Here is a 24,789-nt window from a genome sequence, read left to right as displayed (position 1 = left end):
GAATTTACTCCCTCAAACTACCAGCCTAGACATCATGTCCCTTTCACAGGTAGACTTCTAGAAGGAGTAGCCTATACTTTCTATCTCCACTCCTCAGCCCCATCCAATCTGGTTTTCAACTCCACCATTTTATTGAAATAGTTCTTTCTCAGGTTACCAGAAACAATAGCTTTCTCTAAGTCCTGCTCTCTTCCTTTATGCACCATTTGATGCCATATATCCCTTATGCATTTTTCTTTTTGCTCCATGATACAAAAAGAAATCTATCTCCTATTGTTTCTCCCAATCAATGTATTTATTAAACATGTCTCATGTTATCCTGCTCCTCTTATACTAATTACACTGTCTTATACTAATTATATTCCCCTTCAACTCTAAGAATAGGTTTCCCTCCAAAGGTAGAACCTCAGGCCTTTGTTTTACTTCTCTACAGTCTCTGAGCTGGTGACTCTACCAACAGCTGTGACTTCAGTGATTGCCTCTATATATGACCCCTACATCAATATATCTAGCCCCAGTCCCTCCATTGCACTTCAGTTTCACATTTGCAACTATCTAATGTACATTTTCACCTGAATGTCCTATTATCACCTCAAAATTGAAATATCCAAAGTTAAATCTATCAAATTCTTTTCAAACCTGAACTAATTTTCAGCTTTCTACTTCTCCTTATCATATAACCATCTTCTGAGTTACTCCAGGCTTAAAAGTTTGGAGTCATCTTTGATGCTTCCCTTTTCCCCATCAATCTTGCACTTGTGCAAAGGAGCTATTTAATTTTGTCTCTGTATCCTCAGTGTATAGTTCATGTTTAAAAAATGAACAAATAAATGATCTTCCTGCCTTAAGTCATTCCTGCGAGCCAATTCATCCTCCACACAGCTGCCAAAATGATATTCTTAAAGCTCAGGTATGCCAGTCTTTTGGTAAAAAATAAATTCTCTATCCAAACTGGTCCAAATTTAGTCAAAGATATAAACAGCCAGTTTTCAGAATAAGACATCAAAGTTATTAATAGAAATATGAAAGCACTAGGTCATTAATAGAGTAATGTAAATTAAGACAACTTTGAGGTACCACCTCACACCTATCAGTTTCTCCAATATGACAGAAAAAGAAAGTGACAAACACTGAAGAGGACATGGAAAAATGGATACCCTAGTGCATTATTGGTGGAATTGTTAACTCATCCAGCCACTCTGAAGAACAATTTGGAATTATGACCAAGGGGTTATAGAATTCTGTATATCTTGTGACCTAGAAAAACCTCTGCTAGGTCTTTAACACAAAGAGATCAAAGAAAAAGGGAAAGGAACTGTATGTACAAAAATTTTTATACACTACAAAAAGTAGTGGCAAAAAATTGGAATTTGAGGATATGTCCAACAATTGGGGAATGGCTAACTAAAGGTGTTGCACGTGATTGTGATAGAACATTGTTGAGCCACAAGAAATTAAGAGGATGGTTCCAGAAAAACCTGAGAAGTTTTACATGAATTCGATACAAAGTAAAGTGAACAGAATCAGAACACTACATGGTAATAGAAATATTGTAACAATAATCAACTGTGAAAGACTTAGATACTCCGATCAATTCAATGAGTCATGACAGTTCCGAAGGACTCATCATAATAAATGCAATCCGCCTCTAGAAAGAAAACTAATGAATTCTAAGTGCAGATTGAAGCATATTTATTTTTCATTTTTCTTACTTTTTTGCAACATGCTTAATGTGGAAATATAGTTTTATGGCTTCATCTGCAGAGTGGGTATAATATTGCTTGCCCTCTCAGTGGGTGAGGGAGGGGCTAGAAGGAAGGAGAGAATTTTGAACTGAAAATTCTGAATATTAAAAAAAAAACTTTTATGCTGCTCTGAAAAAAAATGGTCCTTATCGCTACGAACAAAGAGCAACTGAATTAGTAATACAGCTCTTCATAATCTGAATCTAGGACAGCTTTCCTGACTTATTATATACTATTTTCCATTCACACATTTTACATTTAAGTCAAACTGGCCTACTTGTCCTTTCTTGCACGTGGCAACTGGTATTTTGACTTTATATAGGCTTTCCCCTTCTGCCTGGGATATCCTCCATCCTTACCTCATCCTCCTAGAAATCTTAGCTTCCTTTAAAGTTCAGTTCAAGTGAACTCCTACATAAAGTCTTGCCTTATGTCCAGAACTGTTAGGGTCTCATTCCAAAATTACTTTGTATATTTTGTTTTAATTTCATGTGCAAACTTCATTTCCCTTGAAAGAACATAAGTTCCTTGAGAGCAGGGACTATTTCATTTTTGGTTTTTGGATCCCTGTTGCCTGGTATACAATAGGCAATTAATCATTGTTAGTTAATTTTTTTTCCCCTAATTCAAATGACATTTAGAACTTAAAAATCATTTTTGAGAGATTTACACATTTTAAAATCCCTTATAACACAAAAACGTGACTAAAAGTCTTCTAAGCACTGTCAGTGTGGAGAAAAATTAAAGTTTATGTATGATTTACAAACTTGCTATAATCTGCCACTACAAAGCAAGATTTCATTTTGAAATTGAAGAGGATTTCTTTCAAGTATTTTATGGTTAACTTCCAGTTTCTTGGCCTGTGTCAGAGTCCAGAAAATTTCGTATTTGGGGCTAGAACAGGACCATGTTTTTGGTCTCAAAGCAAACATTAAAAAACTTACAGTATTTTAAATTGAATTAATCAGTGGTACCACCTTTCTCTATTTCTTGTTTTACTATTTCTATTTCTTACTAGTCTATTCCAATTACCTCTTTCAAAGATATTTTACTCATAACTTTGTCACAAAAATAGCCCATCAATTAGCTGAGGGATAGTAATCATCTTGAGCCAGATCTCTTTCACAGCATTAGGGGAAAGCTATTATTACTTTGGAGTCCATAAGCTACGCTATGTAGAATGAACTATCTGGGCAAAATAAAGGAAAGATTAGTAGCCTTTTTCACCAGCATTCCCTAAATGTGATGCCAAATAGCAGGTAGCTTTTCGCATGGCTGGAAGTAGATTGGCCTCACTGTTTTGTTTTGTTTTTTTAAGTGCAACCTTTCCTATAAATTTGTAGTGTCAACTGTTTTCACCCATGCATTCACATAGCTACATTAAAATCAAATGATTCAAAGATCTTTTCCAATGACTAAGCATTTAAGTGGACCAAATAGGCCATTTATTTTACTTAGAGTATGTCTAGTATATTTAGTATAGTGTTCTTGGTTCTAATTAAGAATTCCTAATTATAATTTGGATTCATTGCCATCAAGATTCTCCTCCCTCTTTTTAGCTGAATTAAAGTCTCTATTACAAGAACAACAAGTACATTTTCTAACATTGCCCTACCACCGGGAAGGATTGAAATTATTTTCTTATAACATTTGATTGTAACACTCATTACATTTGTAAACAAGTCATAATATAATTGTGAATGAAAGTTAAAGCTCTAGAACCTATAAGCCTATTCCTGTTTCTGTACCTTTTCTTCTGGTGTTCCCCATACCTGTAATACTACCCTTCACCCTCCCAACAGTCTGTTAAATCTCTATCAAGTTTCTAAGCACCAAATCTGAGTTCCATTTCTCCAAAAAGTCTTCACTGATTCCACCCATCCACCCCCAAGTTGTAACATCCGTGAGTTGATGTCTAAACCTTACCTGATTGATCTCCAAGCCATTGGGAGTTAGGCGATGGCATGCAGACCCATTTCCTGACAACCCTGTCAACTGTTGAGAGCAGTTCTGAAGCACCCCCTCCACATTTAAAGTTCAGCACTTTCAGTATTAAGGTTTTCTTACTCTCCCATCCCCCACCTAGGGTGGGGTAGGAGGAGGGGAAAATGAGTGCCTTTGCCTTCAACAAACCTAAACTGTTTAGTGGAAAGGCAATGTTATTTCTTCAGGGAGATCATGTCTGAGTGATCTACTAGAGTTACTTAAAAGTGTAAATAAGCTGCTGGATAAGGGAAACCATTGGATGTAATTTCTTTTAGTCTTTCAAAAAAAACTCTTTGGTAAAGACTGAAAAAAAAATTGTCACCATGGAATTGAAGGGAATAGATAGGGAACTGGCTCAGAGATAGGAAACAGAATAGGGATAAGTGGGTACTTTTCTGGATGTAGTATACATAGCAGGGTCCCCTAGGGACCAGTGCAAGGGTCAGTCTTATTAATAATGTGTAAAACATTACACCATTTAATGCCTGAGCCTACAGAAGATGCTGAGTTTTTCCTGGGAAGTGAAATGCTAAGCTGAGGAAGGTTAACTGCAGAAAAATCTTCAACAGGTATGAGTGAAGCAGCTGGGTGGTGTAGTGGGCAGAGCACTGGAATTAAGGTCACGGAGATGTGAGTTTGAATCTTGCTTCAGTCTCTTCTGCTCTGTGTGACCCTAGACAAATCATTTACCCTCCCTCAGGTGCCTTTCCTCTTCTCCAAAATGGGATAATAATGTGACGATCTAATGAGATGGCATATGTAAATTGTTTTGCAAACCATAAAAAATACTATGTAAATGACAGCTATTATTATTATGTGGGCTTCAATATCAGCACGTATAAGGTAATACATACCAAATAATCAATAAACATTTATCAAGTGCCTACTGTGTACCAGGTACTGTGCAAAAGGCTGGGATACAAAAAGAAGCAAAAGATACGGAAGAAAGGATACAAATTCAGCTTAGAATATTTTGAACTTTAAGCTTATCTATGGTTAAGGATCGGAATCTATGAATATGCTGTTAGAACTAATAAGTTGTTTTTGAAAATTTCTTGAAGACAGTCAGAGAAAATAAATATAAGCACTGATTCTAGGCTTTAGGAATTTTAGATGTCAAAATTCTAAGATTAAAGAGAAAAATGATGTAATTATTAGACTATTCAAGAAGAACAGAAGGCTCTAAAAATGAAATTCAAAGTCTATAGTCACAATTTATCTCAATGGGAGGGGAGAAGGTTTTTTTTTTTTTTTAATCAGTATGATTATACAGGAAGCTCTCTGATAAACCCAAATTTGAAAAGAATATGTAATGGACAAAAAAACAGGTGGAAGGGAGGAAGTGATATAGGAACTAAATGAGAAGGGGGTGAATTTATAGGTCAAGGAGGCTTATGAGGATATTTTGGGAAGGTTAAAGCTGGAACTGAACTGCAGTGTGCAAAATATATTAAGCACAATATCTCCCTCCCATTTTTACCCATTTCTGCGCAAAACAAAACAAAACAAATAAGCGACAGACAGACCCACTGAGGCAGGTGGCAGAGCAGATAGCAGATGGGATATTTACTAGATTGAGCTCAGTTGTTTGTATAGGGTAAGGCGAGACATCCTTCTTAAACTTTTTCCACTCACGACTCCTTTTTGTGGTTTGGAAGCATTTGCTGGCATCGCATGGCCAGAGGGCATGCACGGTACAAAGCGCACACACCTTTGAGTTCAAAACCTAGACTGCATTGGACTTGTGTGATGCCACATGGGCAAGCCTTGCCAGAAACACCTGGGATTCATTGCACTTTTGATTTTAAATTAACTTTTGATCATTGATTATTGCATGTACAGAAATCTCTTACTGTTGTCAAATTTTTCATGTCCCTATGTGGAGTGGCGACCCACAGCTTAAGAAGCACTGTATCTACTCTACAATCCTTAATATGAGAATTCTCATTTATGAGACTAGGCAAAACAAAAATGAGCACGTCCTTAGCCATAAAGAACTTACTTTTAATAAGGAGATATAGCTATGTATATATATATATATATATGTATATGTATATAAGGATATATACATACAAGGCTATACATAGATACATATATACACTTATCTTTATATACACATATCAGATATATCTTTTATCCAGATATGTACATATATACATACATTTTATATGTATACACATATATATCCTTAGTAGTTTTACATATATATACACACATATGTACATGTATATATGAGATAGATAAATAGATAACAGACAGACAGATAGATAGATAGATAGATAGATAGATAGATAGATAGATAGATAGATAGATAGATAGATAGATAGATGGATAGATGGATGGATGGATGAATGGATGGATGAGGGGAATTATAGTCTGGGTAGTCATAGGAATAGTGAGATTGTCTGTAGAGCAACCAATTCATTAAAAAAAAACAGGTATCAACTTGCAAAGAAATTAATGCAAAATGAATAATTTTAGGAATTCTGAGAAGCAATTTTCCTGCCCAAAGAGAGTCAGTCATGCTACATAACTATTCCGTGTTGATATTACTTTAGTGATAAAGTGCCAGCTGCTGAATATTCAAGTTTTTTTAATGAAATGTATGACACAAAACCTCCTAAAACTATTTGACAATATTTACAAGTGAAAGGGGGAGTTTTATAAAGAGGATAATTTTCAGAAGTCAGCAGGAGCTCCTTCCTACAAGGCTACAATTTAATTAAATTGTGGGCAGCACATTCCACTTGAAAAAAACAACCACCCACCAATAACAACACTCCCCTTCCTAAAGTCAAGCATTTTCTCTTCTTTGAAATCTTTCCCATTGTACACTATTTGAGTTTATTTTTCCATAGTACTTCATGTGTGAGGTGGTGGAGGTGGGGATGGCACAGGAGATACCTTCTGTTTTTATGCTGAAGTCCTAATTCAGTGACACATATTGATAGTGGTCATTACAATATGTTGCATCTAGCAAACATAGCTTGCATTTATATAGCACTTTTAGGTCTTCAGTGTATCTTACAAACATCATTTCATTTAATCCTCACAACAGCTATCTAAGGGAGATGTTTTATTATCCCTATTTTACAGCTGAAGCAACTGGCTCAGAGAAGTTTAGTGGTTTGGTCAGGATTACATATCCAATAGCAGGACTTGAAATAAGTCTTGTAAGTCACCTGAAGAGCCTCAAAATACCCATTATGCCTTGCCGCAACTTAATCTAATAAGTAAATGAATATGCAAAAATGACAATTTTATGGACAGCTCCAATCATAGAAAATGATTCTTCTTCACAGAAATGATTTTCTGCCTAAGGAGATAGATTTGGAACAGTGCTCACAAAGTACAGGTTGCTTCTGGCACTTGTCCACATGGTGAAAAGGAGAAAGTGGAAGAGATCAGGTTAACTTAACTGGAGCAAAGCCAGAAAGAGAACAGAGAGATAAAGGAAGTAATTCAGACTGAGATAAACCAAATATACTAAAGAAAATTCCCACCAGATTTGATTGAGTGTTAATAATGGGATGACTTTCAAACACAGAGCAAAATAGTTTCTGTTACAGATGGAATTTACATTACAAATAAAAACACATCATAATGCATAGGAACACAAAGGATTTTAAAGTACTTTTTATTGATTTTTTTTTTCTTTGAGGTCAAATACAAGTTGATTACATAACATACAGACATGTAACAAAATGGATTGCTTAAAAATGACTCATGTCATATTTTAACATTTCAGAGTGTTGTAGCTTTCTCATTTTGATCAAGATTTTTCTTTGGAGGGAGGGAGAGAGAAGTAAGCCTGTGATGTCATTGATATATGAAACTTTCAGAGAAAAAAACTCCTTCTACCAGTGTAGGCTGGTACCTGATCCACAACTTAACATCTTAGCAATCTGACTGGGGCATTGAGAGGTTGAAACTAGGCCAAAGTCTCAGTGGCAGAACTTGAACCCAGGTCTTTCCGACTCCAAAGTTTTCTCTCTGACCATGACATGTGGCCTCTGGATAAAAAATAAATTCATTTGAACACTGGGTTCCAAGTTTTCTTGTGACGTTTTTTTATAACACAAATCACAGAAATCCATAATTTAAAAAAAGAATATTTCTTTTTGTTTATAAACACTTCATTGAATAATCCTTAACCATAACTCAAGGGGAATTGTTGAATTTTTGCACCAATAAGGATCGTGATTGTCATTGATTAGGGGCAGAGAATACCAATACCAATGAAGTCACCGATCATTAACATTTATTAAATAATGAAAAATACCATCAATATGAGAGACAGCCAGGTCTGCTGGATAGAAGACTAGTCTTGTTGTCAGAATAACCTGGATTTAAGGCTTCTGTCTCTGAAGCATACTGGCTATGTGACCATTAACTTCATGGTGCCGTAGGGCCTCAGTCACTCAATTAGACTATAACTTACAGATAATAGTCCTGTCAGTAGAGATAGTTTCATCACTGGGAATGCCTAACATGGATCTAATCACATGTCCAGATATAATAAAAATAACTATTATTATTATTAATATAATAATGGATATATGCTATGGCTATGCTAAAATACAGAGGAATTACTATCATTCTGATATATATCTGAGTTGCTTTCCAGTGTTAAAGTTCTATGATATTCAATATCTTTTGAAATTTTAAGATAAGATTTTATACATATATTTATGAAAGCTTTTCTTTCTGTAGAAACACACACACACACACACACACACACACACACACACACACACACACACACACACACACACACACACCCAGAATGATTAATCTTCTTAGTATGAAAGGCCGCTTGATATAAAGTTTGGAAATCTGGCTTCAGAGTTGGGAAGGCATGGTTCAAGTCATTCCTCTGACTCATGCCAGCTGTGAGACCCTGGACAAGTCTCTTAACATATCAGTCCTGTTGGGTAACTTTCTGGGGCTATAAACTTCAGAGCATGTGCTGTCCAACATTGGGAGAGGGAGCTTCTTCAACCACCCAAATGAAATCACAGGTCTGCTTCCTATCTAGCACTGCTCCTACTAAGTTTCAATGACAAGGTATTTTTTTAAAAATGACTTTGAAGTTAAATTGAGATTTCCTATAAAAACACCGTGGTTTATAGAGAGTACATTTAAAAGTACAGGTGACAGCTTGAGTACAAGACTGTCTAGCAATTTCATTTCTTTCTTTTCAGCCAAGGTCATTTTATTCTTACCAAATAATTTTTTTTCACTGACTCTAAGTACTGACAGTTATTAAATATAAGCTAAAAATATTAACTTGAGCAGAAAATACACACCTGTATCAAGCACAATCATTTTAATTGTTGATTTAAAGGCACAATAGTCTATTAAAAGAGCACTAATACATTCAGAGAATTTTATTCCATTCTCCCATTATAGAGAAAGCAGCATAAACATCAAAAAACAAACTTCAGATGATTTTGTAAGTCTATATATACATCTTAAAAATGGATGTCAGTTTCTAAGTAGTCTAGGATACTTATCAAGTATGTTAAATAATAATAATATACATAATACCAGGGATTTCATGGTATAAAAATAAAGGTACAAGATTTTCCTCCTCCCCATGCCTGCTGAGGATACATTTCCCCACCCTCTATCCCAGTATCTACTACGTATTTATCTCTGTCTGTGGGATTTTCATTGGTTATTTTCAAAGGCACTGGACCTGAAATATACATAATTTTAACTGTTTACAAATGGGGACTCCAGTGGCTAACCCCACAGTGTATAAGAAACTGCAAGTCTTGGGATGCAAGAGAAAAGACCTGGGTTTCTGCTTAAACTATGTCACTACCTACTTGGGTAATACTGGATAGGTCAATCTACCAGTCAATTGACAAACATTTATTATTAAGTGTTTACAATGTGTCAGGTACTGAGCTAAGTGCTGAGAATACAAAAAAAAAAAAAAAAAGCAAAAAGAACCCTTGCTCTCAAGGAACTTACATTCTAATGGGGGAGACATGTATATAAAAAGATACATGCACAGAAGATGGAAGGTAACTATAAAGGGTAAGGCATTTAGGCTCCCAAAAAGAGAGTGGGTGAACTAAGTGCTCTCAAAAGCTCCTTATAGTGCTTATATTATATGATCTTATAATTCTGTAAGTTAATGAAGTCTGGTTAAATCTACCAATTCAGAAGCTAATTTTTACCCACCACACTTATGTGGAATAAAAAGTGGAGATCTGGGGATATTAAGTGACATTGGCTTTTGCTTCCCAGGTTTACACAAAAGAAGATAAAATTTCATTCATGATGACTTAATCTGCAATTAAGTGAAATGGAGAGTTTCCCCCAATTATGTTCCAGTCAATGCAAAATTGGTCAGAAGCTATTATTTTTTATAATTATATTTCAGTATCACATAAGAAAGTAGTTTTATTGAAATGGACAGCACAATACTCTGAAATACACACTAAATACAGGAAAAGGTAACTTATAGTAATTTAGTATATTTGCAGTAAATTACAAAATTGTGGGGTCCAAGCTTTGAAAAGTTTGTTAATTTAAAAAAAATGTAAACCTCTCCAGTAATAGGAAAAAAGCAACTAGCTTTAATGGTCATTATGAGTATAGAGATGGGGTTTTTTGTTTGTTTCTTATCCAGAGTTCATTTCCATTGACAGGAGCATTCTGTGGGTTCTTGAATGGTATACATAACTTCTGAGCCATTTCCTGAGCAGTAAAGAGGCACATTCACATTCCGCACTCCAATTTCCCGACAACATTTGCAGAATCTAAAATGGCTATCAATATTGACATTGTAGATGGTAGCAGATGGGCATTTCCCATCACAAGAAGCAACGCTTATCTGTTATAGAGAGGGAAGAAGAAATGTGAGTCCTTGAGAAGTTCCATTTTTACCATTAGTGAAAGAATGAGAGATAACCCTAAATTGTGCCATGTCTAAAATACTATTCAAAGATAACCATTTGAGGCGTTCAACACTCTGATATTTAATGGAGGTAGGTAATGTAATGACTGCTCACTGGTTAGGAGACCTGGCAGACTTTCATAATGGCTTGCCTCTAGCCCTGATGGCTGGTTGGAGCCACTAAGAAGTCAGAACAACTTGCTATCATTTTCCCCCAGTCCCTTCCCTAATTATTACAATTCTCAGATGTCTAGGTCTGCTGGCAGATGCCAGAAAATAAGAAATAAAAAGAAACATGACCAGAATAAGTAAGTCACGAAGAAAATTAATTCCCCCATTAAGTAAAATAACACTAACTGGTACATGAGTCAGGAAAAAAATTGTTAAATGATAAAGCAAGAATGACATGGGTACAAATTAATAGGATTGTAGCATATAGGAACTCCTACAAATGAGTCTATTGTAATCAGAATTACACCACTGCCTATAAAGGCTGTGGGAAACTTTAGATAAGGTTCTCAATCTGAGCATCAAAATGGGAAATGATTGGAAAATAAGGGAAGGTTAAAGAAATTTATTCGTTTTATCTAAAAAAAGAATTGCCACAAGGCAGGAAATTCTTTTAACTGTGATTTCTAGGGTATAAGAAACTCTCAGGTGAGGAAATTCCCTCCACCAATTCAGATCATTCTTTGCAACTTTTAAAGAGTTTTAAATGGTTTCCTCGGGGTACAGCACAAGTAAGTAATTTGCCCAAGGTCATACACCCAGTATGTTAGAAGTAAGACATAAAACTAGGTCCTCTCTGTTTCTCTGTCTCTGTCTCTGTCTGTCTGGGCCACTCATTCCCCCTCCTTCTCTTTGCCACTCTCCTCCCTCTGTTTCTGTTTCTCTGCTCTCTCCTTTGTGGTTTATGTTTGATGTTGGTGTCAGTTTCAGCAAAGAATAATTCACACTTTCACACACACTTTCTTTGAAAAAGATATTAATGATTTTGAGTGAAGAATAATCGCAAATTGGAGTTCCAAACAGGGATACATAATAGAGTGGAGGGAGTTCTTGATTTGGAATCAAGGCATATGGATTTGAATCCTGGAGTTGCCCCTCCTTAGCTGTAAGAAACCAGTTCAAAAATCTGGGCCCCAGGTTATTCATCTATAAAATGCGAGTAATCAAATTTGTGTTTATATATCTTGGAGCTACCAAAAAAAGCACTTCAAAAAGAAGCACTATCAAAATATGAGCTATTATTATTACACATCTATAAGTCTCCTGGAAAGAAATGTCCATAGTTAAACAAGGACAGTGATTTTGCATACTCACAGGACTTTGACTTGCGCAGTCTTGTTTTTTTATGGTTGTTTTTACTGCTACTTTCTGACATATTCTTTCTTCCCTTCTGCCTATTGAAATAATGAAAGTATTTGTTCTTTCAACATATCATATTGGAATCTTTGTGACGATAGAATACATTTGTTTCAACCTTTCTCTGCACTTCAAGTTTTGTTCACATCAGCTCATTGATTTTCATGCACTACTTTTTCTAATGGCAATGATCTCGTGGTAATTCTTATATTGACGCACAAGAATATTTTCACACCATTAGTGGTTTCCATCTAGAGTACTGTGTATACTTTCATAGGATTGAAAAGATGAAAGGTGGTATGCAGAGTTTAGCACAAATGCATTTAAATACACATCAGACCATACTTCTCATCCCATCTAGTGATATACCTTCTCTCTACTTCCATACAGTCTACTAATAACTATTTCTCATCACCAGAAACAATACTTTCAGAGTGGACTGCATGACAGGAAAACATTGAGAATACGAGTAGAATCAATATATTCACTTTTGAAATTCCCCCCTGGGGCCACAAAGCTTTGACTGATAAATGACTGAGTCAAGTCTAGCGAGGTCCAGGTTTCTGGTCAGGTCATCAGGTCAGGTTCAATTCACCCAGGTTATCTTGCCATGTTCCATGCCACACAAATGACCTGCCCCTCCCTATTATGGATCAAGCCATCACCGGAATGTCTCCAGATACTTCTGTACCTGGACATCACTCCTTTTAAACTCCTTGAGAGGACAGATTATCTCACAAATTTATTTCTATAGCCCTTGCTTGGGCCAGTGACTGGGACATAGTATGGGCATAATAAAAGCTTATTTATTCTGTATGCGAATGCATAATGTAATAATGCATCTGTGATAACCAGGCAACCAAAGAGCCAAAATGCTGAATCCCATATCACTCTTCGTATTTTACTGATTCCTCTGTATTTATGAATGCAATGTTCGCACAAAAACACTAAACTTCAATGAATGGAAATCCAGTAGGGTAAGCTACATATGAACAAATGGGATGATGTAGTTAAAAAGGGACACCCTATGAGCTAAAATAACCAATTTACAAACAATTAAAATACAAATGAGAGTAATGTTGCAGCTGACTCAGAGAGTAAAGGAGAAATGCACATAGGATCATAGATTTAGATTTGGAAGGGATCTGAGAGGTTTCATTTCACATGAGGAAACCATGACCCAATTGGGTTAGGTAATTATTTGCCCAAGCTAATCAGTGCCTAAGGTCGAAAATAAATGCCTGGGATTAAAACTAGGTTTTCCTGACTCCAACTGGTAGCTTTTCAATGTTTATCCTATGCAGAAGGAACAATATATGGAATAGCTTCAAAGAAATATCTGATAATAGAAATGAGGTGACTAGTCAGCTCAGTGGATAGAGTTCTGAGCCTGAAGAGCTGAGTTCAATTCTGTCCTCAGACACTAACTAGCTATGTGACCCTGGGCAAATCACTTAATTTCTGTCTGCCTCAATAATAATATGCCTTTCCACCCCTCTAGTTTGTGAACTCAGGTACTCCTGATTCCTGCACTGGTGCTCTATCCACTGCACCACCTCGGATACTTGACACTCACTAGCTGTGTGAACTTGGGCAAGTCACTTAACCCCAATTGCCTCATCCTAGGTCATCTCCAGTCATCCTGATGAATACCTGGTCACTGGATTCAGATGGCTCTGGAGGAGAAGTGAGGCTGGTGACCTGCACAGCCTTCCATCATTCAAAACAAAGTCGAGTGCAAGTCATGGTCTTCTTCAGCAACAAAGGATGAACACACACACACACACACACACACACACACACACACACACACACACACACACACCCCTATCTCCCACAGTTCTTATGAAGATCAAATGAGATGATATTTGTAAAATACTTAGCACAATCCCTGGCAAGGAAGGCTTATTTATTACTTAATGTTTATTTCCTTCCTTAAAACAGAGGGGACAACCATGGGGCTTTGCTGGCAACCTCAAGAATATAAAACTACCTAGAGGCATCCCTCTAGTGAGTTGGGTGCGTCCTCTAAAGCAGTGGTGTCAAACTCATATCGAAACAAGGGCCATGACACTATATATAAGGATCTCTGTAGGTCCCACGTTGACTTCGGTACAAAATGTAACATTATCTATGTTTTATGGTATTTTTTATTTTGTTGAATATTTTTCAACTACATTTTAATCTGGTTTGGGCTGTACTCAGGAGTGTTGTGGGCTACCTCCAGCCTATGGGCAATGTGCTTGATATTCCTGCTCTAAGGAGAATATGGACAAGAATTTGCAAAGGATGTGTGGGCACATCTTTGGGATGGATTGAAATTTAGATCAATATAAGGAGTATCTGTAAGTGATGAGTTCACAGACCCGATGAACTACTAATGAAGCATAAAATAGTTATTAAAATGCTCAATGCAGCCTGTAGGGGTAAACGCCGAATTAATAGTAATAACTGACTTTTTCTCTCATCTTTGCCACTAGCCCCACAGGGTGAGTATAAGTAATAGGGCACAACCTCTCTCTACCTCATTTTTTTTATATGAAAAATAAGGGTGTTGGAATAAACAATCTCTGTGTTCCTCCTGTCCAGCCCTAAAATCCTATGATTATAGAATTTGTTGTCCTATAACAAATCCATCATGAAAAGGTAACAGAGATAAAATTAATTCATTTTGTATGCATCAGACAACTCATTAAAACATTATTTGTTGAGATAATACCTCCTACAGTGGAAAACTATATTATAGATAGGTCTCACTGATATACATCACATGCTTTCATTTACAAACACTCTCACAAACAGTAGCAAGAGTAGCATATGATCCTGTTGTGTTTTATCCTTAGAGATACTTGAGCCAAAAAAAAATCTTAAATATAATAATTCTTTCTCTGACATCCTTGAATTCTGAATTTAAGATATAATCCTAGTCAGTTACAGACATCATTTTCCAAGTTAAATTTTCATTGGTATTGTTCAGATGACATTTTTCTACCAGACATGTCAAAGAAGTAAATGCAAAATCTGGGTGATAAAAAGATATAAAAATAGAATTAAATATATACATATAGAATCTGTGTTTGTGACATACAAATACACATGTACTTTTTTTACTTACATCTTTTCCTATATCTTCTTCAGATAAAAAACAAAAATGAAAACCATTTTCTAAATAAGTATATGCAGGAGTAACTTTTTCCTGACAGATTTTTGGTGTTCCTTTACAGTATACTTTCACAACTTGAATAAAAAACATTACATGGACAGGTGAAGCTATTATACTCCCATGAATACTACGTAGATGGTAGAATTTTTTAAAATGCACTTTGCAAAAAGAAGAAAACCATCCACTTTCAACTAGGATAAAGTAAAAGCCATGCTGGCTGGGCACTTTCCCAAACAGAAAACCCTAGAAACCAGCATTTTTTTCAATCAAGTAATTAGCAGTGATACCTAAGCTGGAATTGAGCTGTTGGAGGTTATTTTAGGATTGTGAGCTTATTATTTATTGTTCCTGGTGCTTGGCAGGGGATCAAAGAGAGAATGAGAGAGATAGGTCTCTGAGGGCTTTCACCAACAATTTTCATTTACGTGGGTGGATCACAATCCTTTCATTGACTTGTATGGCTTGGGAGAAGGAATAAATCAAAGTAATATCAGAACATGAATTAATCAGAATTTTTTCTAATCAGCATACTCCTTTTCTGTAATATATTTTTGTCTATAACTATACCTGAGTTATGATTTCATTAATAGAGAGAACTCCCAGTTGAGGATACTCCCTCTCCTATTGCAAATTAGCTTCTGCTCCATAACTTAACAGTCTTGGAGGATTGTTTGGGCCACTGAGACTGTGTGAGACCTGCCTAGGATCCCAGTTCAAGTTTCAGAGTTGATACTTGAACACAGCTCTTCCTGAGTTTAAGGCTAAGTCTTTATCAGTCTTACTACATTGTCTTTGTCTATAATCATAATATGCTTTATTATTCAACACAGTCCCTGTTATACCAAGAGGTATTCCAAGTCTGAAGGTCTTCCAAACATAGGAATCACCCCAAATCTAGGACAATGAAAAGAATCTCTCTGTTCCTAATGTATAGAGCTTTGGATTGGGGGTAAGGAAATCCCACCTCTGACACTTGCTGGTTCTAATATGATGGGAAAGTCACAGTTCATCTGAACCTCAGTTTCTTGATGTAGAATTTAGGAATAATGATGTTTTACAGGGTCATTATGAGACTCAAAGAGAAAATATATGTAAAGAAAAAAGCGAACTCAAAGAGATAGATAAATGCTGGTTCTTGTCATCCTTAGTTTAGCTGCTCTCGTCATTGTTGTTGCCATAGTATTGCTTTCTCATTGGCTTTATTGCTGCTACAACTAGATTGTTTCCTTACTATTGTTGCCATTGTCTTATTGTTGCTAACTTTGATACAAGAGCTGTTTTCATAATGATCTGTTGTCGTCATTGCTAATGTTGTCTTTATTATTATATGTTGTCTTGGTGGTTGTCATCATCATTACCATTACTGGTGGTGTCCTCATTATTATTGTGATGGTGGAAATTAGGAATATTGTTGTCAGTCTTTGTTATTCCTGTTGGGATTACTATGGTTTTCATCATCGTTAATGTTCTTATCATTTTGTGTTCATCATTGTCAGTGTTATTGTATTCATATATTTATTGCTATTGTCATTGCCATAATTATGGCTTCATTGCCATTTTTGTGCTAGTAGAGGTTACGATGGTTGCCATCATCATTATGGTTGTTGTCTTTGCTGAATCTCCCCAGAGGAGGTGAAGGGTACAGATTCACTAAGTTCCTCTGCATATAAAAACCAATACTCTATGCCAGGGATTTTTAACCTTTTTTGTGTCATGAATCCCTTCGGAGCTTGGGTGAAGCCTATGGACCCTTTCTGACAATTTTTAAAATATCCATAATTGAAGGCAATATTAAATTTCAAATAGTTTAGTGAAAATAAAGATGTAGTTTTTTTACCAGCAAAGTTCACAGACTTTCCTGAAATCTATCCATGGTTCTTAAAGGGTCTTAAAACTCAGATTAAGTACCCTGTTCTATGTAGATCTGAGACCATGGAGTACATTCGTTCTATTGGACAATTTGTATGGACAACTTCTTCGTTGCCAAAGAAGACCATGCCATCAGAGAAATGATGGCATGACGTTCACTTTGTTTTGAGTGAGGGAGGGCTGTGCAGGTCACAAGCCTCACTTCTCCTCCAGAGCCATCTGAGTCCAATGATCAGATAGTCATCAGGATGACTGGAGATGACCCAGGATAAGGCAATTGGGTTTAAGTGACTTGCCCAAGGTCACACAGCTAGTGAGTGTCAAGTGCCTGAGGTGAGATTTGGACTCAGGTCCTCCTGACTCCTGCCCTGGTGCTTTATCCACTCCACCACCTAGTTGTCCCTATTGGACAACTTAACACAATATTGAAGTAGGAAACTGCACTGGGTTCCATAAGAAGATTCATTGGGTCCTTTTCTTCCTACTCTTTACCATGGTACAGTATTTCTAGTATATTGAATCTACAGGATATTCCATAAATATACTCTTCCAATACTTTGTCATGGCTTGAAAGTCATCCTCAGTATCCAAAGGCTATTCCACCACAATGAGAGTTCTTGAAGTCTCTACCTGGTTGGAAAGGCTTAGAGCACATACTCAGAATTAAAGTTGTATCATTGTATCTGCTAAATGAAGACATGATGACCAAAGTGTGAAAAAAGACAAGCCCAACAGAAAGAGTTCTGTACCTAGAATCTGAGGCCCCCAGTTCAAATCCCAGCTCTGCTCTTTATTCCCTGTGTAACCTTGGGCAATTAATATGTCTAACATTTCTGATCCTAGTTTTTTCATCTGTAAAATGAAGACATCAGACTAGATGTTCTCTGAGGTCCTTGTAGTTCTGAATATATATTTATACTCATAGCCTTTTCTGATCCCATATCTATCAACACTCTCTACTCAAATTGTCTGGTATTTAAACGAAACATATCATCTCTTTGAATGTTGCTTTCTCTAGGAGAGTATAAGTTCCTTTAGGGAAGGGATCAGTTTTCATGTGTGTCTTTATACTCTCAGGTCACATAGTAGGTACTTAGTAAATATTTGTTAAATTGACCTAACTATAAATGAAAACAAAAGACACACAGGAACTGCAGTTAAATTAAAAGATGATTCTCCATAAGGAAGAAATGTTGGCTTCATCTCCCACCCAAGTGTGAGAAGAAAAATTATCTAAAGGATATGTGATCAGTTGGGTGACTCAGTACACAGTGCAGCTATAAATCAAGTCAAACAGGCCTCAAGGTACATGAGTTTTCCATAAGAATACATGGAAAGGAAGGTATGATGGGTGGAATGTGGATTAATGTTACACAGTCAAGGAAAATAAGTATCACTGACCCCTTGGAGCCATGTAACAGATATGATGTTTTTCCCATAAAGGGGGGAATTTGAACCTCAACGAAGGAAGCATTTTCTTATGCTCCAAAGAATGATGATTTGGATCCAAAGGTCACCCCAGAAAAATAGCTTGGTGGTATTGATCAGAGGAAGAAAAGACTAGTGCCTCCCTGCTGAGGCAGATATATGTCATCCTGACATGAACAGTGGGGAGGTAAGCTTACCTATGAAATGGAGATAATGTTTGTACCACATCCCCTCTCAGAATTCCTCAGATGATGGTGACTAGTAAATCTCCAAACCCCACCTCCATGTGATATTTGAAGAAGTTTAATAAGACTCCAGAAAGAAAATCCTAAGTCACCAACCTGGTGGCCAAGTGAAGCCAAGCACTGACATACATCATTAAACTGCCTTGAATTTAGCGATATTAGCTTTCCCCTCTGAATTTTAATAAAAGAATCACAGTACATTTCATCAGTAAAAACTAAATTAATATACAATGCAACATTTTGTCACTTACAGATCTTGCAGCAGCCTTCATTTGTTATTGTTATAATACCTTCATTCTAGGGGGAAAAGAAATAATCACCTACACACCAATACAGAGTCACAACAATCTCAAAAAGAAAAACTTCTGTGATGGGTGTTAACAAAACTTATAATTTTCATGTTTTAGAGAAAAGAGAAATCTGAAAAAGGGGAATAATGAGGCCAGGTAAAAGAACGCATTTTTGTTTTATAAAATAAGGGATTTGGATCGAATTTTCTCTAAAATTCATGTAAGCCTTGATACTGGCATCCAAATGTTTCTTGAATTTATATGTGAATGTTGAATGGAAAATTTAATTAACCATAATCAAAAATATGATCCTGCAAAATATACTGACATGTGTTTTCTTAATAATAACTAATATTGGATTTTAATAGTTTTAAATTAAGTGCAAACCTTTTTGCATTCAGTCTCATTAAAAGGAGGACAGACCACACTGTAGCCCAGAATCACTGCCCCTGTGTCTGTCTTTATACACTCATATGTACTGCAATTAAATACCCATGAACTTCCTTCCTGGAAAACAAAAAGTTATAGCATTAGTTAAATAATTCAAATTAGTGTACTTTTCAAAGGGAATTGTCCTATTTCCTTTCCTACTTGGTAAAAAATCAGATCAAAATCAAAAGGTGTTTCTTAATAGCAAATATCTTTCATTGGACTTCCTTCAATGCTATTCTAGTTTTCAATATTTTTAATTGATTATTGATCATAAAAAGTTATATTCCACACATGTAGCTTTCAATGTAACCAAAAGAACAAATATGAAATGTAAGACTAGAAAGAAAATAAAAAATTGGAGGGCAGTACACTTTTCCTCAATAAATCTAAATGGGCAATTGACCAAACGTAACTTCAAAAAATAATTTGAACATATCAGCACAGTTAACTTTGCAAGAAGTGAAACATATAATATCAAAGCCTCCAAAGGCCAAACTAAAATATATTATCACTGATAAATTCATAAATTGTTTTGTAGAAAATTCACTGTTGTTTATAGGTCTGACCTAGATACAGTTTTATTCTATTCCTTCAACTTCTCTACAAAACCAGAACTCTTCCCCAAACTGTAATGCTTACATTTTCATTCAGCTCTATGCCTTATTAAGTAGTGAACTTTCCAAACCATTTTATTTTAGGAATTGCAACTCTGATTTCTGGGTGTGTCGATAACCAACAAATTGCAGATGTAAATACACATCTGTAAGCTCCCATGATCAGTTTTGAGGTTCAGAGAAATTACGTGATTGGCCCATGGTCACACATTTAGTCAATGTAAAAGGGAGCATTTTAACTTGTCTTCATGACTCCAAGCCTCGAATGCTAACTGATTCAATTCACCAAGCATTCACTGAACTCAAGACATTGGGATCAGAGGGTTAGGATCAGAGTGCATTTAGGGTTAGGGTTTAGACAAAGGATGCAAAGACAAAAAATTAAGTTCTTTACTCTCATGGTGCTTTCATTGTGCTAGTTGATCTCCCACTCTGACATGAGTTCTGAATATTGATTTACTTTTATTTAGAATATATCCCAATGAAGGACTCCCTTTAGAGGTCACCACACACACAAAAAAAATATTTTAGGAACTCTTGTTTCAAATCCCATCCATGTCTCAAATTTATTGAATTTTGATAATAAGGTAGCCAGTAGAATAGTACATTTCTTTGATATTCAGACATCTGTAATATCAAGATATTTCTTCCTAATATTTTTATAATACCTACACAAATCCCATATATCTTTATTAGTAGAATTTAAGGCTTGATACCTCATATATAAATGTTTCATTTTCAACCTTGAAACTACACGACACATTCTTGCAGATACCACAACAGTCATAATCGCTGGTAGAAGGAACATATACTTGGTGCTGTGTAAAATAAGAAAATACTGAAGTAAATATCAAATAAACCATAAGAACATTAAACACACACAGAAAGAACCAGGTTCCAAATAGCATGAATAATGAATCCTGTGAAGTGATTGCATATACTTTAGTTTGCACTATTCAAAGTTGTGTTTATATAAAGTATATTCATTGATTCCAGTCTAATAAAATCATATAGTATAATTTTGAATATTGTGACCACTTCAGGAGATTCATTATTCACAATAATCCAGACCTACCACTGCTGCACCTTTAAAATGGGTAAAATTACCAGTCCTGATAAGTATTTTTGCAACATAGAATGATAAAATGTGAGAACCAGTGACCTTAGCATCTAGTCCTACTCTGTCATAATTATATATTTTCCTATGGCAGGTAAACATTGAAAAGGTTGCATCAAATTAATTCAAATAGTGATTAATTCTGAGTGGTGTTATTAGGGATGGTTTCAGTGTCAACCTTTGTATCTATCAAAAATGGTGCATCCAGCCTCCTGAATGTCCTGAGGGTCTGAAGAAAGATAAGCTTTATGAGGTGCTTTATGAGGTGCAGAGGCTCACCTTTTATACATATCACCATACAGCAGACAGTGAAAATTTGCTTTAGATCTATCATACTAGAAGAAATGGTCTATTTTAATTGTTGAAACTCCAGTCAATCAAAAGCCTTTCACCTCTAAAATAGTCACTGTATATTTATATATATATATAATATTTCAATATTTCATAATATTTCAAATGACTGTAGATTACACCCTCAGATTCCATTTAGGTGTTCTCAAATAAGATAATGTAAGAAAAGCATGTTGAAAAATTTTAAATGTCATTTAAAAGTAAGCTATTACAGAGCCTTGTTCTCACAGGATTCTTACTTACTGCTTCACATTCTTTTGAACAGTTCACTACAGAAATATTCATAACATGAAAGCCTGTACGGTTATCCTTTTCTTCCAAGCATTCTATTGGATAACAGTAATCTTCTTCCAAATATTTTATCATGGACTCTCCAGGATTCAAGACATTTGCTTCTTGAAACACACATACATTATCCTTTTCTAGAAAAGAAAAAAATGTTAACAAGAAAAGGCCATATTCAATTTTTCATTAAACAAAAAAAATTGATGTAGACAGGACTTATGATTTCATTGGTAAAGGGAATTCTCTACCAATGCATGCCAATATCTGCTATGTAACTTAAAGTCTTAAAGAGATGCCTAGAACATTGAGAAGTTAAGTGATTTGCCCAGGGTCACTCAGTAAGGAGATCTCTAACTTCCTAGCTTCAAGGCCAGCTCTTGGTCCACTATCATAAGCTGCCTGTAATTAAGGAAATTTGTTACTTTCATATTATTTTGATTCCTTAACCTAACTATTTTCAAAATAGTGAAGGATTTAGCACTTCAATCATTCATGGATCCCACCTTCTTATCGGTAGTGACATACCCTCCAATGACACAGATCACAGCTACCTCTAACTTAGCTAATGGTCTTAAAGAGTTGTTGTGTCTGGAAAGTTTATCATCCTACTACTCACCTGGTGATGTCTATCTTTGAATTTTGCAAGACTACTTATAAAATATTTATTCTTTAAAATGTGCTAAGGAACTGGATTGTTGGCCAATGTTACTGGATTGCTTTTTCCTCCTTTTTAAAAAAAATTTCTTGTTATAAGAGACAGATGGCTTTTTTGGGTGGGAGCAGAAGGAGAAATGTACTGGGAAGTAATAGCTACATAAAAACAAAAGTATCATCTATGGGAAGATAGTAGGATCTGGGCTTGTTATTCTGTTGGGACTGGAGACTTCTCAGAAGAATCTCCTTCCACCAATGCAGGTTAGCACTTTCTCTGCAATTTAGTCTTAGAAAAGTGCATAGCGGCACAGCAGTGAGAGGTTAAATAACAGTCTGCTCATGTCAGAGGCAGGATTTGAATCCAAATCTTCTTGGATTCTGGGTCTCTATCCATTGAACCATATTGTGTCTCCACACTAATTTAAAAAAAAAAGTACTTAGGAGTGTTTGTTATTACTCTAACATAACTGTGACCTTAAGACAGCTGGACCACCTCTACATAGCTGAAGGTTAAAATTCCCAAGATTTTCTGAGAATACTGTTACTTACCAGAAATAAAATTCTACATTTAGACATCTTGATGGCTTTTTCAATAAAATATAGCATACCCACTAAAAAGTATTTGCTGATAATATCAGTCACTAAGGCCTATTGATCTTTCTTTTCACTCTCTCTCTCATTCATCCCATGCATTTATACTACCACCACCATGCTGGTCCAGGCCCTGCACACTCAGGAGTTACTATACTTACTTGCCCATACTTAATCTTTTGGCCTCTAGATTCTTCCCACCATTTTTTCATCAGTATAGGCTCTTCCTCCTCGCAGATTTGTTTTCTGACTGGACCTGTAGTTTCATTATTTTAGGGAACTCTTGACCAGGAAACTTCCCATTACTAAAGGAGCTGAGCATCTTCTCTGTTATATATAGTAGAGTTCCCTCGGGCACTGGGAGACTAAGGGACTGCCCTGGATATGTCTCTGTATCAAAGGAGAAACTTGAACCCAAGTCTTTATTCCTCCAATACAATGTTGCTATTAGTTATTATTTATATATTACCATCTTCTCTCTAACCTTCTCTCATAACATCTGCTCCTACTGATTTCTTCTACATATTTGCATTTATGTAATTATATAACATGTAATTTCATAATTATATAGATAATGCCATCCTCAGCTAGGGCAGAATGGATAGTGTCAGGCCTAAAGTCAGAAACACTCCTATTCTTGAGTTCAAATCTGGCCTCAGACACAGACTAGATGTGTGACCGTGGGCAAGTCACTTTGCTCAAGTTTCCTCATCTGTAAAATGAGCTGGAGAAGGAAATGGCCAACTGCTTCAGTGTCTTTACCAAGAAAACTCCAAATGGGGTCACACTGAATCAGACATGACTGAAATAACTCAACAATAACAACAAAATTCCATCCTAGTCTTTGGAGGAATTTTAAGAATACATTTTTCACCACATTTGAACTGGATGAAAGATGTAATATATAATATATTAACTTCATATATATATATATGCATATATATAAACATGCATATATATCAGCGCTACAACTAGATAGTATAATAAAATTTTGTATAGGGCTTTAAGGAGTGTAAAATGCTTTATTCATGGTGTCCCCAAGAGACTTATGGCCATTTTTAGCTTTAAATAGCACTAAGACTTTGGGGACTGAGAGAAATGATTATTTTTCCATTATATTAGTAACCAATTATTAAATTAGGATTGAGGTCTTTCCTTTCTATTTCTTCATTCTGGAACCAGCCCATGAAGGTCATTCAGTCAGTCTCTGAAGGACAAGGTTGATAGATGAGATTGCCCAAATCCTCTGGGCACCATGCTTTGTGATCTTGGCCAGGATCCCACCCAACTAGAGCACCTTTCAAAAAGAATCTAATCTAGGTGAATTCTTGCCCTTAGGAAGTAAGTCTATGCCCTTCAGTGCCCCATTATAGTCTAGGGGTGCCCAGTTTATGAAGGAGGAAAACAGCCACAGTGGTTGGGTAAAGATGTATTCCTTTGTCCACATTGTTGGAGATAGCTAAGTCTCATGATCAAGTCGCATTCTCAGAAGGAGGAGCTGAAGACTTTTAACCCATCTCCTCATTAACTGTTCACCAATCAGGGTTGATTTTCACCAGTCAGGGGCACCTCCTTTTCCAAAGGTATTTAAGCATTCAGGGATCTACATGGTTTTGTCTTTGGTTATTGAGAGAGACCACTGACCATTAATTTATTGATTATTTGCTAGCCCAATGAATAACTTATTTACTATACAGAAACTGTCTCTTGGGCTTTTCATTCATCACAGGGCATCCTGATT

At 35.9% G+C, this 24,789-nt stretch overlaps 1 protein-coding gene across 1 annotated transcript in view; it reads right to left on the bottom strand.

The window, feature by feature from the left end:
- Positions 1–7,398: 7,398 nt before the first annotated feature.
- OTOGL (otogelin like) overlaps positions 7,399–24,789 on the bottom strand; it is a 203,458-nt gene continuing 186,067 nt past the window's right edge. Inside the window, exons 50-55 of the mRNA XM_072650594.1 lie at positions 21,762–21,940; positions 20,767–20,868; positions 19,392–19,511; positions 18,966–19,011; positions 11,968–12,047; positions 7,399–10,581 (exon numbers count right to left, since the gene is read on the bottom strand). Of these exons, the coding sequence (XP_072506695.1) occupies positions 10,381–10,581; positions 11,968–12,047; positions 18,966–19,011; positions 19,392–19,511; positions 20,767–20,868; positions 21,762–21,940 (728 nt within the window). The 3' untranslated portion in view covers positions 7,399–10,380. The remainder of the gene's footprint in view (positions 10,582–11,967; positions 12,048–18,965; positions 19,012–19,391; positions 19,512–20,766; positions 20,869–21,761; positions 21,941–24,789) is intronic.

The sequence above is a fragment of the Notamacropus eugenii genome, chromosome 3, assembly GCF_028372415.1.
Source record: "Notamacropus eugenii isolate mMacEug1 chromosome 3, mMacEug1.pri_v2, whole genome shotgun sequence".
In the NCBI taxonomy this organism is placed as follows: Eukaryota; Metazoa; Chordata; class Mammalia; order Diprotodontia; family Macropodidae; genus Notamacropus; species Notamacropus eugenii.
The sequence above is the reverse complement of the archived record's forward strand: the minus strand, read 5'-3'. Positions and strand labels throughout refer to the sequence as shown.